Below are 15421 nucleotides of genomic sequence, written 5' to 3'. Positions count from 1 at the left end.
TCCCATCTACCATATGGGAGGCCCTGGGTTTGATTCCTGGGGCCTCTTGGTGAAGGCAAGCTGACCCATGCTACTGCGGAGAGCTGAGAGCGGACGGTGAGTACAAAGAAGAAGGAAGAGTGGGATAAATAAATAAATTAAAATAAATCTTTAAAAAAAAAAAAAACTAAGAAGGTCAGATGACTTTGCAGGGGCCTCCCCCACTGCAAATTCAGTGAAGAAACATTCACCAAGGTTCTGAAGCTGACTAGTTAGGAATCTTATAAAAAAGCAAAACAAACTTTCTCAAACATTTCATTTTAGAAAGAAAAATTGGCCTTCTAAGTACTTGTCACCAGTTTGAGGATTCCCTTTCTTCAGAACTAGAGAAGACTGGAAAAGAGCTGAGTGCCAGCTTATTTCCAAATTATATGTGTTTGTTTCTTCTTCTGATCACTCTGAAGGCTTTTACAAAAAAACAACATAAGTAAATGACTTTGGGGGCCTGTTCTGGGCAGATTTTAAGCCTCCCAAGTGAGCTGGACAGATGCATATATGCCCAAAACTAATTAGTTTGCTATTTCAGGAATACATTCCTGACCTGTACAACCACTTCCTGGATATAAGCCTTGAAGCACACATGTATGCCTCCCAGTGGTTCCTTACACTTTTCACTGCAAAGTTCCCTCTTTATATGGTCTTCCATATCATCGACCTGCTTTTATGTGAGGTATGTATCAGATGCCACAGCAATCTAGCTTTTGTTTGTTTTGTGTTAGCTCTATCAAAACAGAATTTGTCCTCTTCAGTTATATTATTTCAGTGCTGGAAATCCATGTTAGGTTGTTTGGGCGTTGGGCTACAGCTAATGATATCATTTTGTTAAAGGTGCTCTCTGCTAAGAAAAGAAATATTATACATTTGTATTAGTTTTAGGTTTGGCTGTATTTAATGAGGAAACCCAAAATAGAAGTTTATTTCTCTTTCATGTAAAATAAGTCAGAAGGTTGGCAGTCATCTGCCTTCCCTTGAGTATGACTCTCTTCCTTATGGCTGAATGGCGCTCCAGCCATTTTACCTATATCAAGCCAGGAAGTAGGTTTGTTTATTTATTTAAAAATTTTATTTCAAATTCACAAAAATAAAAGAACAAAAAAAAGGCAGCTCAACAGGTTATGGAAACATTGTTCCTGAAAGTTCTTTTTCAGGTACTTTGATCTCATCTTAATTCTAGCTGCTAATTCAGTTGTTCCTCTAGTGTTCAGAAAGATACATAGATGAATAAAGATTAGTTAAATGATATAGTCAAGGTCTCCTTATTAATGGAAAAAAAAGAAAAGAAAAATGCTTAATCATATTCATATCTCAGAAAACCAAACCCGATATTCTTTTTTACTTTTAGAATTAATATAGTACCAACTTGCTTTCCTACAAAAATATAATGTTGTCAACTCTAGTCCATAAATTACCTTAAATTTTTCTCATGTATCACCACATTCATAATACCCTGTAATAGACGACCATGCCTGTATTTATCTTAACCACAAACTTATCTACTTCCAGAATCATTGTTATATATTCACAAGATGCTGGGTGTATGTAGACTGTTTAATAAGCTCAAATGTAAATATGTGGTAATGGTTGGACTTGATGCTAACATATTATAATAAATGTAACACACACTGTTGATTTATGGATGTGATTGTGACTGAATGTATGAGTAGTCTAGAGAGGTTAATGTTAGAGGACAGCTGGAGGAAGCCAGGAGGTTTAGGGTAGGGGAAAGAGTGTGTCCCCTCTCTTTTAAGTTGTACCCAAAATTTCTATTTATCTGTTAATTGACCAAAACTTTGTGACATGGCCACACTTAGCTGCAAGGGAGATTTTATTTTAGCTGGGGAGGAATGTTCTAAAACTTGGGGTGTCTGTTATAAGTTAAAAATGGATATTGGGGTAAGCGGACTTGGCCCAGTGGTTAGGGTTCAACCCCTGGGCCTCCTTGACCCATGTGGAGCTGGCCTATGTGCAGTGCTGATGCGTGCAAGGAGTGCTGTGCCACGCAGGGGTGTCCCCGGCATAGGGGAGCCCCACGCGCAAGGAGTGCACCCCGTAAGGAGAGCCACCCAGTGTGAAGGAAAGTTTAGCCTGCCCAGGAACGGCGCCACACACACAGAGAGCTGACACAACAAGATGATGCAACAAAGAAACACAGATTCCTGTGCCGCTGACAACAACAGAAGTGGACAAAGAAGAACACGCAGCAGATAGACACAGAGAACAGACAACTGGGGTGGGGTGGGGGAAGGGGAGAGAAATAAAATAAATCTTTAAAAATAAAAAAGGATATTGGGGTAAATAACATTCTTTGTCACTTTTTTTGTTTTTTTGTTTTGTTTTGTTTTTTTCTATTTTTGTAAATAGTTTTATTTTTGTACAAACACATTTCTCTCTTATGTATCATCTATGGCTGCTTTCCCGTTACTTGAGTTTTGTTTTGTATGTGTGTTTTAAGGAAAAATAAACAGCTGAAATAATACATATTTATTATAGAAACTACAGAAAATGTAAGCAAAAATAATTTAAAATGCTATAAACCCACTGTCTAGAGGTGTAAATACTTTATCAATGATGTTAGTGTCTCATCTTGTCTGGCTCTAACCTCCACCACTTCAAGAAAGTGTTAGATAAAGGCAGATTGAAGGGAGCCCTGCACAGATTCGGTTCAAGGATATGGGCCTTATGGCAGAGTAATTGCTGTACTTAGAGGGGGGCAGTACAAGATAAAAATCCACCAGGACTTATTTCCTGATAGGTCACAATTTTATGAGTCTAATGTTTTGATTTGAACATGGAGTACTTTTGAAAAGTATTTTTTCTTGTTGAATATAAGAGTAGGACTAGGAAAAAAAAACTCTTCTCAGAAAAAATAGGAGAGTGGGCCTACTTAAGTGGCATTTTGTTTGAAAGCTTTAGATTTTTTATTTTCCAAGATACTCCATTTCCTTATTTTTTTCAGTTTCTCTAAAATTGTGGGTTATTCTGTACTAACAGCATAATAATCCTGATATTAACACTGAAAATGTTATTTTTGTCTCTTCTCTTTTAGGGAATAAGTGTTATATTTAATGTCGCCCTTGGATTATTAAAAGTAAGCTGACTTATCTGACATTCTCTATTCAACATTTAGTATTTTGGTCTTAATCTCATTTTAAGCAGCCACTTATTATGTTGTAGTATTGCCCCTGAGAGTGAGTGGATATGTGCAAATGGCTCTATCGAAGGCTAAGGGATTCTTCTAGGGGATTATAAAGGGGCTGGATTTATAAGAGGCTTGTGTGTCTTCACAGCAAAGGGCTTTTCTATATGTGATTGTATTTTCTTTCTTTCTTCTTTAAGACTTCTAAGGATGATCTGCTGTTGACAGACTTTGAAGGTGCCTTGAAGTTCTTCAGGGTTCAGCTTCCTAAGAGATATCGCTCAGAAGAAAATGCAAAGAAACTAATGGAATTAGCTTGCAACATGAAGGTAAAATAATTTTCACATTAATTCAGATGATTTTAATGTTTTACCATTCATTATCAAATATGAACATTAACAGTAGGCAAACAATATTATTTTCTTCTGTATAGTATAACTCTTTTATTCCCCAAAATTTTTTCATATGCATTATCTCCTGTGAATTAAATCTTATTGCCCCCCTTAAACTCTAGGAAAAGAGATCCTATATCTTTTTCCCTTAAAAGAACTGTACACATCATAAATGCCATTAAGTATTAAAATTGAATGGCTTTTGTTCACAAATTACTAGTTTTATTTTAGGAAATTTCTGACCGTAACAAAAGTTGAAAGTTATAAGATAGCATATGAATTCATGAAACTTGAGTTCTATCACTAAACAGTTAAATACATTAAACATCAGTACTCCTTCTCAGCCCTCATCCTATCTCCTGGTAACCTATACTCTAGGTTTATTCTTCCTATTTAGTTAATAATAGTGAGACCATTACAATACTTGTCCTTTTGTGTCTGGCTTATTTCACTCAGCATTACATCCTCAAGGTTCATCCATGTTGTCATATGTGTTCCAATTTCATTTCTTCTTACAGCAGCATAGTATTCCATCGTATGTATGTACCACATTTCGTTTATCCCTTTATCAGTTGATGGGATACTTGGATTGCTCCCATCTTTTGGCAATTGTGAATAATGCTTCTAGGAACATTGGTGTGCAAATGCCTGTTTGCATTCAGTTTTCAGTTCTTTTGGATATTTTTCTAGTATAGTGATTGGCAGATCATACAGCAAATCTATATTTAGCCTCCTCAGTAACCACCAAACTGTTCACAGAGACTGCATCATTCTGCAGTCCCACCAGCAGTGATGGAGTGTTCCTATTTCTCCACATCCTATCTAGCACTTGTAATTTCCTTTTTTTTTTTAAAAATAATGACCATTATATGTGAGGTGAGATGATATCTCAGTGTAGTTTTTTTTTAAAAAACAAGTTTTATTCTGTAATCTCCCCTCTGTCCCTATCATTTTATTATTTTTTAAAATTTATCACCCCCCTTGTGGCTTTCTTGCTATCCGCCCTCTGTGTCCATTCTCTGCGCTTATGTGTCTGCTTGTCTTCCTTTGTTGCATCATCTTGCTGTGCCAGCTCTCCATGGGTGCAGACCAGCTTGCCTTCACAAGGAGGCTCCGGGACACGAACCCAAGGACCTCCCATATGGTAGATGGGAGCCCAATTGATTGAGACACAGCTGCTTCCCTCAGTGTAGTTTTGTACTGTATTTCTCTAATAACTAGTGATTGAATATTTTTTCATGTGCTTTTTCATCGTTTTTGTGTCCTCTTTGGAAAAATGTCTAGTAAGTCTTTTTTTGTTTTTTTTTTTTTTAGATTTATTTTTATTTATTTTTCTCCCCTTCCCCTCCCCACTCTCCACCCCTATTGTCTGCTCTCTGTGTCTACTCACTGTGTGTTCTTCTGTGTCCACTTGCATTCTTGTCAGATGGCACTGGTAATCTGTGTCTCTTTTTGTTTCATCATATTGCTGTGTCAGCTCTCCATGTGTGTGGCGCCACTCCTGGGTGGGCTACACTTTTTTCACACAAGGCTTCTCTCCTTGCAGGGCGCACTCCTTGTGTGTGGGGCTCCCCTACACGGGGGACAACCCTGCATGGCATGGCACTCCTTGCACGCATCATCAGCACTGCACATGAGCCAGTTCACCACACGGGCCAGGAGGCCCTGGGTACTGAACCCTGGACCTCCTATATGGTAGGCGGATGCGGTATCAGTTGAGTCACATCTGCTTCCCAAATTAAGTCTTTTGCCCATTTTTTAATTGGATTGCTTGCTCTTTCATTATTGAGTTCTGTGATCTCTTTATATAGCATGGCCCATTCCATTATTTTTTAATTGTTCTTAAATTTTTTAATTGCTCAGTTCACTTAGTCTATTTCCCGAGTAAGGTGGGAATTGGGAATACTTTGGCTCATATGTCAGTCCAGGAAATACCTATTTTTGTTGTTAATGTTGTTTTAATTTTAACTTTATGATGTTGTAATGTCCAGTTGTCTAGCCCTAACAAGCATTGCATTTCTTCCTTGTGAGGTAGGTAGGGCAAATCAAGTGTGGAAAGTAGGCTCACAGAAGTCAAGTGACTCACCCAAGTGCTACCTAGCTATACAGCAACAAGAGCCCTAGTGGAGTGCAAGCCTTCTGATTCTTCATTCCCAGTGCTTTTCACTTTACTGCACTCTTTTTCTCATTGCGAAAGCACAAGAATTAAACGTGGTGTGGCAGTATCTGAAATGGCCACAAGATGGGTGTGTTGCTCAAAAAAGTGTATCTCTCTGTGTCCATGATTCTGCCTTCTCCTTCTAAATCTTTCTCTGTGCCTGTCCTTACCTGCCTCTCTCTGCTTCTTTCTTTTCCCAGGCCTTTTATACCTCCCCTTCTCCTTTTTTCTCCTTAAAAGGAGTGTAATATGGAACTGAAGTATTTTATTTAGTTGTTAAGGAGTTATAGGTCTCCTCTTAATCTAAAATTTAACATACATCAAAACTCATTTAGCTGTCCATTGAATTCCTCACCTTTCATGGATCAGTGACCTGTGATAGGAAAATTGTTTTCACTTCTGATAATAAGACCTAAAAGAAGTTCCACTTCAGTTTAATTGCTCCAGGAGATGATGACTAGTATTGGGGGTCCCCAACCTTTTCATACTTTTCATATTCAACCATGCCATACATGATCTTTAGAGGAAGAAAAGGGGAAAAAATAAATTTTTATGTCTCTTTTAATTTTGATTCAATAAAAACATAAGGGCAAGAGTTTGTTTCTTCATATATATGGAGAGTTTTGAGAACAACTCAGATATTTGAGGCTAGTTTGGGAAAAGCATGAATTATGCTAAAAGATATGGTGTAGTGAGTTCCTTAGATGTTAAGTAAAGCCAATGTGGCTCAGTGATTGAGCGTTGGCTTCCGCATATGAGGTCCCAGGTTCAATCCTTGGCTCCCAGAAGCTAAAAAAAAAAAATTAATAGTATTAGATCTTAAATGTTTAACTGTGGATTATACCCTTTTGCTGTAGAATCCTTTGCCTAAGGTGAAATGGAATTTCTGAACAATTGCTACATTGAAATTTATTCCAAACATAAAGTAAATGCACAAGACTTCCAAGTACCTATAAGAAGAAAGCTTATTAGAAAAGTCAAATAACAGTATTTCCAAATTAATATAATTCAAACCATTGGCTATTTGGAGAAATAAAAAACCCTTTGGCAATCAGGAGTAATTGCCCTGTGGGGGGATATTTCTATTCATGAGCTATAAGCAATTCTAGCTTGAACTTCATTCCCTGCTGACATTTTTGTAGTCAATGTGATGTTAGGATTTTAAGCTCTGCGAGGGCACTGACAGTTTTGTTTCTTGATATTTTCACAGAGTTGTGCATAGTGCCTGCACACAGTGAACCAATTCTCACAGTGACCATCTGAAATGATTTTACAGATGTTTATTTATTTTTAAAGATTTATTTTTTATTTTTTTCTCCCCCCCCCACAGTTGTCTGTTCTCTGTGTCCATTCGCTGTGTGTTCTTCTGTGTCCACTTCTATTCTTGTCAGCAGCACCAGGAATCTGTATCTCTTTTTGTTGCATCATCTTGCTGCATCAGCCCTCCTTGTGTGCGGCCACTCCTGGGCAGACTGAACTTTCTTTCGCGCTGGGTAGCTCTCCTTATGGGGCACACTCCTTGCATGTGGGGCTTGCCTACACGGGGGACACCCCTGCGTGGCACGGCACTCCTTGTGCGCATCAGCACTGTGCGTGGGCCAGCTCCACACGGGTCAAAGAGGCCCTGGGTATGAACCGTGGGCCTCTTATGTGGTAAGTAGACACACTATCTGTTGAGCCAAGTTCGCTTCCCCAGATGTTTATAATGAAGTGAAGAAACATCCCAAAGAGTATAAATTTAGTTAAGTAATTGAGTTGGGATTAAGATTTTAGGAGTTTCAGACTGTGAAGTCAATGCTTATAGTCATTGTGCTTTTCTGTAAATGAGGGTTAAATGGATAGGACAAGAGCCCCTTCTATTGGTCCATTTTTTGATGATGTTTGTCATGTAAATGATAGGTAACTCAGTCTTTGTATCAAAGTTGAAAACTTACTCTGTTTATACTGTAGCTGAGTTCAGCTTAGTTCAGCTTTCTTCATAATCAGACCAGGCTATAGTTTTATTTCTTTGCTTGTTCCTACCAACCCTACTACCCACCCACTTACCCACAATACACTTTGTCCTTGCCAAACTGACCATGCATAGCTATGAACATTCGACCACCTCACCTCCACCTGACTTTCCTATGTCTCTAGCACAGCAGAGATTGATATGTTAAATGAACTTTGTTTAAATAGTTCATTGTTTGTAGCACATGTTCAGATGATAGCTGTATCTCACTTCAGGTCAGGATGCCAGATAATCATAACAAGAGCTGCTTTTTATTTTAAAAAACAAAACAAAAACAAAAAACCTTACTGCTAGGGACTCTGCTGAGCCCTATATATTTGTTTTATATCATTTGATCCTCATAACAATGTCCTCCCAGGGACTATTTTTTTCTTTTTTTACAGATGAGGAAACTGAGTTTTAAAGTGATTAGGATTAGGCAGCTTGCCTGTGTACACGTCAAGTCATCAAGAGAGCCAGGACTCAAGCATTGGTCTGTCCAGCTGTAGCACCCAAACTCTCAGTCAGCAGGTCAAGCGACCTCACTCCTGCCCAGGTCAGAAGCTGATATGTGTGGGCCATGACATCACTGCCTGTTTGGGAGGCTGATCAGGGACCAGCTTTCCAGGGCAGATAGCGCACATTTTAAGAGAGAGAAGTGTCCAATTCTAAGATAGGTTAATGACAAGTGAGTGACCAAAGGGGAGACATTTTGGACTAAATTTGTGCTTCTACCAAAATATCGAACTGGCATGTACCGTCTCCACCTTCCCTCTAATTCTAGGTTTTTTAAACCTGGGACCATTGATGGGTCTCAGGGGGCCTGTGAGTCCTCTGAAATGGTATGTAGAATGTTTTATTGGAAGGGGGGGCATGAGAGGGAAGCTGCCTTCTGTGCTCTTTGATGGAGAGGAGCCATGTCTCTCAGGGCACTCTCAAAGTGATGCTGTCCCTAACAGCATTTAGACCCACTGTGCTAATTTTGTAGTCAAGTATAAAATGGGTTTTACCTAAATTTCAAACCTAGTTTTATGCCAGGAGATTGTTAGGGTCATCTCCACCCCCCTGCCCCCACTTGCAAATACCTTTGAAGAGAACAAAGATTAAATTTCAAATTTAATCTTCTTTGAGGGCAAAAATACCTCTGTATGAAGCTGTGATTTCCACATCCTTCTGATAGCAGTCGGCCAGCAGCCCATGTGATGTGACTCATTGCTTCCTCTGCTTCCTGAATTCAATTAAAATGTCATTACTATAAGTAAGAGAAAGATTAAATGAACCTTGGGCTTTTAAGAGTGAAGACTATGTCTTCATTCATGCTTATTATCATAAATTATTTCATGCTTACTGTATGCCAGGCCTTAGTAATTTCATAATGAACATAAGAATTCCTGCCCTCATGGAGTTTGTTTGTTGTGATCTATACGCAACTTTGTATTGCTAATGCATAGCACAAAATACTGCACATAATAGTGCTCAATGGTTGAATACATAGATGCCTCTATTGCATCTTTCTTAGGTTAAAAGGAAGGTGTTTGGCTTTGATTCATTCATTGTCTGTTTATTGAGTCCCAATTATGTTACAAGCATTGCGCTAGACACTGGAGATACAGTGGCAAGCAAAACAGACATTGATCTGTCATATAGTAAGAAACCTGGCTCCTAGGGGGAAGAGATGTCAGGGAAGGATTTTCTGAATAAGTGATGTCAGAGCACAGATTTGAAAGATGAAAAGGAATTAACCAAGGGTAGGGCTTGTCTGAGTCAAGGGAAGAAGTATTGTATGGCCATTTTGGTAGGCACATCCATTCAGAAGAAAGGTCGATGCAGGGAAGAGAGTGTCATTTCTCAATTTGTCAAGCATTTCTGGGTACTCCCTATGGGCATGGGCAGGGCAGTTATGAGTAAGATACAGGTCTGGCCTGGAGAAAATATCAGTAATGTGACAGGCTAAGAGATGCTGGTCTGCTTTAGGTGCAGCCTCATAAGGAGACTTGAATAGTTGATTTTGTTGCTGTCATCTACAGGTTCCCCAGCTAGGTATAGGTTGTTAGTATTTTCCATGGGATCTGGGCCTCAAAAGAGCCTAAATTAGTTGGCTCTGGTATCCAGGCACCCATGCTCCAAAAGTAAAATCAGGTTTGAGCCCATTATAAGCTGTGTTGTTTTTATTCATTTATTTTGTGTTGGGGGAAGGGGGTTTTAAAGGAGGAAGGGAGGGAAAGAGAGACTGAGAATGAGTGGGCAATAGAGCTGAAGAGTAGGAAGAGGAGATTAAGGTAATGGAAAAGTGAGAACTCTGAACCAGCAAGCTCTGGCTAACAGTACAGGGCTGCAGAGGATGGTGGAGTTGTGTCAGTGTGCAGTCCTGAAAGGTGACCTTTAAGGACTGACACAGATGTACAGTGGAGACCATTATCCAGAGAAGTGAGTAGAGCTCTGTGTTATACCCAGAGAAACCCAGAGAAATTATGAGACTTGTTTTTTAACAGCATTTGTTTTTATTAATTTTAAAAATAATTCATGCTCAATAAAGAACACTTGGAAGACATGAAAAAAGAAATGTACATAATCCCATCGCCAAATTGTACGAACCAAATAAGAGAGCATATATAAAGGATCTAGCATTTCTCAGGCAATCATTACATAATTAAATGTTATTATAAGGCTGAAGAATGACTCCTTTGCTTTGAGAATGATGCAATTTTAATAAGGGATAATGAAATGTAGAAGAAATTATCTTGCAATTATCCTTTTTTAAAAAAATACTTTTTATTTTGAAATACTTTCTAACTTATAAGACAGTTTTAAAAATAATACAAACTCCATACAGGCAACTCCAACATACCCCTATCCCTCCAGTTACCCAAATCCACCCAATTTTAGCATTTTGCCTCATTTACCACATCATTCTACCTAGCCATCAGTCTCTCAATCCATCCATCTTATCTGTTCATCCATCAATCCATTTTCTAACGCTTGAGTGTAGGTTGTATATGTCATGCTCCTCGAACACTGAATACCACCATGTACATTTCCTAGGAGCAAGGATATTCACTTATGTAAGCACCTTAAGTGCAGTTACCAAGTTCAAGAAATTTAACATTGATATAAAGTTAACAATCTATATTCCAATTCTTTTCTATGTCCCAAAAATGTCCTTTTGGGGCTTTTTTCCTCCTTTATTAAATCCTATCCAGATTCACAAATTGAATTGAATTGTCATTTTCTCTTTAGTTGCTTGCTTTTTTTTTTTTTAATTGTGGGGACATATATATACAGCATAAATTTTCCCATGTCAACCACTCCCAAGTATACCATTCAGTGGGATTGTTCATATTTACACTGTTCTAGTACTCTCACTGCCTTCCATTATTTTATTAAAACTTACCCATTTCCTTACTGAAACCTTTCACCCATTATGAATTAACTCCCCATTTCCCCAACACCCCTCTCGCCAGTTTCCATGAGCTTGCATAGTCTCTGATATTTTCATGTTTAACTTTCATTTGACTACATGCCAACTTAACTTTAACGGTAATACTTTTTTATATCCCTCTGTCTCCTCACATTTATGTAGACCTTGTCACAGATGGCATGTTTATATACCTTATGTGTCCAAAACCACTGATTTATCATTACATTTTGTACATCCGCCATATTTATTCTATTGGAAGCAAAAAGTAGAGTTACAGTAGTACTGGTATTTCTTATTTTCCTATGTTGTTCCCAGGAGATCCTTTATTACTTCATGTGGCTTCAGTATAATTATCCTTTTAAAATATATGTTTATGGGAATAAGAGCTGGGAGGAGGGGGATTGTTTCTTACTCCAGCAGGAGATTGAAAAGTTGCAGAATCTTGAAGATGTGGGAAAATACTTTGTGGGATTTTGTGTCAGGGGTTTTTGTTTTCTTTTTTGTAAAACTCTAGGGGGAGTCTTATACTCACTGCCCTCCCTCATCACTTACCCAGACTAAGGGCAGAGAACACAGAAAGGAACTGTTGGCTACCCATAGCCTTATTTATTTTCTGTCCCTCTGTTGTTGATCTATTAAAGAGTCTGTAAATTACTGATCAAACAGACATTCTGTTTAGGTACTTTATTTGTAAATCACTTTAGGTATACAATAAAAGTTTAGCCCAACATTAGCCTTAAACCACAGAAGATCTGGATTTAAAGATGGCCTGACTTTCAAGTTTGTGGCCTCACCCCAAAAGTTTAATGGGCATCTTTCTATAGACTACAGCCAGGGCATAATGTTATCTTCCTGGCTGCCTCCTCTTGGGCAGCAGTCCAGCTCCCATAATAGAGTTCCAAATAAGGCAGATCTGTAAACATCCTAACTAGGGTAGATGTTCACAGACTCAGATTAAAGAGGTATAACCAAGGCAGCTCAGGCAAGATGTAAAGGGAATAATGGATTAGATAAGGGGTTGGAAATGCTAACATCAATACCCTGCAAACTTGGACCTATGCCACCCCCTTTCTGGATCTCAATTTCTTCATCTATAAAACAAGGAGTTTGGATAAGAGTGGCTTTGAGAGACTAGTTACCTGAAACAGGGGCTCCGAGACAGGTTTGTGAGTCAGGAGGGTCATGCTGATTATTGAAGCTTTGAGAATGGATCAACAGAGATTAGCTTTTTAATCATTCTTTAAATTGTAATTATCTGTTTTATCACTTTTCTATTTGCTGTATCTCATAATTTTTATACATGTAATTTTAAAAACACCATAGCGGGGAGTGGGTGAAGGCAGGCTTGCCCGCACGCTGTGGAGTTGCCGCTGGCCTGCAAGCTCTGTGGAGTGCCAGCTCAGCAAGGTGATGCTACTAAAAGGGAGACAAGCAAAAAACGCAGAACGTGCAGTGAATGGACACAGAGAGCAGACAGCAAGCAAGCTGTAAGGGGGGGGAGTATAAATAAGTAAAAATAAAATACAGACACAGAAGAACTCACAGTGAATGGACACAGAAAGCAGGCAACAAGCAAAAAAAGCCACAAGGCGGGGAATAAAAAAATGCATTAGAAGCACCATAGGAATGGGTTAGCTATTTGAGCAAAGGAATCAAACAAAAGACTTAGTTGCACCTTGAAGGGATGCTCTAGGTTATGGTTTAGATGAAAGAAAGAAGGGGCCAGCCAGAAAAAGAGGGGAGGGGCCCTCTTAGAAGGAAAGCCAAGGGAATCAAGGAGTGGGGGCAGGGGAAGATTTCCTAATCATGAAAATCAAGGAATTTTAAGTCTAGTTGGGGAAAGGTAGGACCACTGGACAGAGTAGAAGAGAAATCACTTCAAGAGGGTAAAAGCCTGAGTTGGAGAGCTTTAAGGAAGCCCATGAAGTAATGGAGGAGAAAGGTATAGGTCTGTGGTTTGCAGTGGTTGGTAAGAAAAGGCTTTAGGGAAAGAGGACAGTAGTTTGATGGGTTCTAAGGGAAGCTAAGTGGAGTGCCAGCAGCCTGGGCTCAATCCCAGACCCGCTAGTCCCTAATGGAGTGACCATGGCATGTTATATTACTTTTTTATACCTCAGTTAACAAGTCTATAAAATGAGGGTAACAGCATATTTTGTAGATGTATTATGAGATCACAGGTTTAAGCACTTCAGTAGTAATGCTGGTACGTGCTAATTAAATGGTAGTTTATTATTATTAGAGATAAATAGGATGCAGAACTCATTTGGGAGGGATTATCTGTGAAATATTCATTCAAACACTGTCAGTAAAATTTTAGGTATCAAATATACTCAATATAACACTGTACATGATAGTCATTTGGGGTCCTAGACTCTGGTGCTTTGCCTCCAAAAGTAGAAAACACCACTTTCACAGTGACTAGGGATAGCCAGATCAGCAGAGGGTCTTGATCTTTAGTGCAGGCCCTGAAGTACCCACCACTTTCTGATACCTTTTAATTTGTGCTCTGGTTTATCCTACAGATTAGTCAGAAGAAGTTGAAAAAATATGAAAAAGAATATCACACTATGAGGGAACAGCAGGCCCAACAAGAAGACCCCATTGAGCGATTTGAGGTTGGTTCACTTATTCCTTGAAGATGTGAGGAGTGTTCAGTCTTTCCTTTTATGTAGTTGTGCCTATAACTAGCTTTATGAAGTCCTTTTCAAAATTCATCCCCACTGTTTCTAGGTTTAAGTTTAAGTTTGCAAATGAGAAAGCAAAAACTAAAAACTGAGAAACTAAGATCTGTTTTGCTTCAAACCAGCTGCCTTGTTTGTTAAAGTTCAATGGCCTATGTCACAGTTAATATGACGTTGCTGCTTGACAAGGTCATTTGAATCAGGTAAGTATTTCTTTATGAAGATATAAAACAAGTACTTGTTGATTGGAAGAACATCGGGGCAATCCACATCTCCCAGTTTTTCTATAGGACTCAGAAATTAAGTTTTGAGATTTAGTTCTAAGAAACTGTCATTTCCATCTGGTGTGTATCTGTCCATAACTGGTTTCTTTCTACTCTTCAGCGGGAGAATAGGCGCCTGCAAGAAGCTAACATGAGACTGGAACAGGAAAATGATGATTTAGCCCATGAGCTGGTGACTAGCAAGATCGCTCTACGGAAGGACCTAGATAATGTGAGTCCAAATGGTTGAAAAGAAAGGTCATATTGAACACTTGGTTTCTCTCTTGATCACATGACATCCTAAGTTTTAGTGATTGTTTTAGTTACCTACAAAGTTTTCGTTTTACAACTTTTATTACTTCTCTCAAGTTCAGGAATTATCAATCATTCACTACTGTCTTCACTCATTGTGCGTACTAATCCTTGAGCTTCTTTCTCAAGCTAGTTGGATTGAGAGACATTTTGACTAATTTTTATGCTTTCACAATTGGCAGTAGCATTTTAATCATTATAATTACCTTAACTTCCTTAACAGAGGCTTCCTAAAATGGGAAGAGGTTTTGTTATCTTGCATATTATGTATTCTTTGAATAAGCATTGCTGATTGCATTGGAGCTGAGTGCCTTAGCAACTTGCAAGTTCATCAGTAGTGTGTTGACATGATCTGTTTTCCTTTGTTTTCCCTAATCCTAAAAATTCTGAGATGGTGGTTTTCTGGCAGGTTTCTTGTCCATTTTCTATACTGTAGGCTTCCCTTAGAAGTATAGTCTCATGTTCATGGTTTAGGTCAAGTGTCAGCAAACTTTTTCTATAAAGGGGCCAATTAAATATTTTAGGCTTTGTGGGCCATATGGTCTCCGTTACAACTACTGAACTCTGTTGTTGGCACAAAAGTAGCTATAGATAATATGGAAATAAATGAGGATGACTGTCTTCCATTAAAACTTCATTAAAAAAAAAAGGTGGTGGACCAATTTGTGTGCCTGGGCTGTAATTTGCCAACCTCTGAATTAGATTTTTCTACCAGTGTTGGCTCCTAGGATTGCTTGTCTGCTTATTGGTTTTCTAAGGCTCTAGGGATAAGTTCCCTAGAGCTTATGTGTTTACAGGGGACTTACATGATCCATTGGACCCCTAGGATTGATGAACTTCAGGAGAAGGTCATTGACATTTCCCAAAATTGTATGAAAATTTTGTGCATTTGTAAGTTTCTTTGGGTAGAAGATGTGTGCTTTCACTAGAGTCTTAAAGTGGTTCATATATCACATGGAGAGAGAAAGCGAGAATTTACTAACTGGTTCTTATTACTTCCTCTTTAGAAATAGAATAATAAGGTAAAAAAAG

General features: G+C 38.6%; 2 protein-coding genes across 13 annotated transcripts in view; one reads left to right on the top strand and one right to left on the bottom strand.

Annotated features, from left to right (window-relative positions):
• RABGAP1 (RAB GTPase activating protein 1) overlaps positions 1 to 15421 on the top strand; it is a 206333-nt gene that overhangs the window by 176180 nt on the left and 14732 nt on the right. For all 9 annotated transcript variants that reach the window (XR_002797731.3, XR_002797732.2, XM_071217011.1 and 6 more), the window contains 5 exons: positions 566 to 709; positions 3086 to 3127; positions 3376 to 3504; positions 13656 to 13748; positions 14199 to 14309. Coding sequence is in view for 7 of the 9 variants with exons in the window: in XM_071217011.1 (XP_071073112.1) it covers positions 566 to 709; positions 3086 to 3127; positions 3376 to 3504; positions 13656 to 13748; positions 14199 to 14309 (519 nt within the window). In the remaining 2 variants the exon portion in view is untranslated. The remainder of the gene's footprint in view (positions 1 to 565; positions 710 to 3085; positions 3128 to 3375; positions 3505 to 13655; positions 13749 to 14198; positions 14310 to 15421) is intronic.
• STRBP (spermatid perinuclear RNA binding protein) overlaps positions 6415 to 15421 on the bottom strand; it is a 196893-nt gene continuing 187886 nt past the window's right edge. For 3 of the 4 annotated variants that reach the window (XM_058302411.2, XM_058302413.2, XM_058302414.2), the window contains exon 17: positions 8804 to 8943. In XM_058302411.2, the coding sequence (XP_058158394.1) occupies positions 8819 to 8943 (125 nt within the window). In that variant the 3' untranslated portion in view covers positions 8804 to 8818. Of the gene's footprint in view, positions 6515 to 8803; positions 8944 to 15421 lie in introns of those variants that run through there. The other variant, XM_058302416.2, reaches the window with a different exon arrangement.

Source organism: Dasypus novemcinctus, chromosome 8, assembly GCF_030445035.2.
Source record: "Dasypus novemcinctus isolate mDasNov1 chromosome 8, mDasNov1.1.hap2, whole genome shotgun sequence".
NCBI classification, from domain to species: Eukaryota; Metazoa; Chordata; class Mammalia; order Cingulata; family Dasypodidae; genus Dasypus; species Dasypus novemcinctus.
This window is presented reverse-complemented; position numbering and strand designations above follow the sequence as displayed.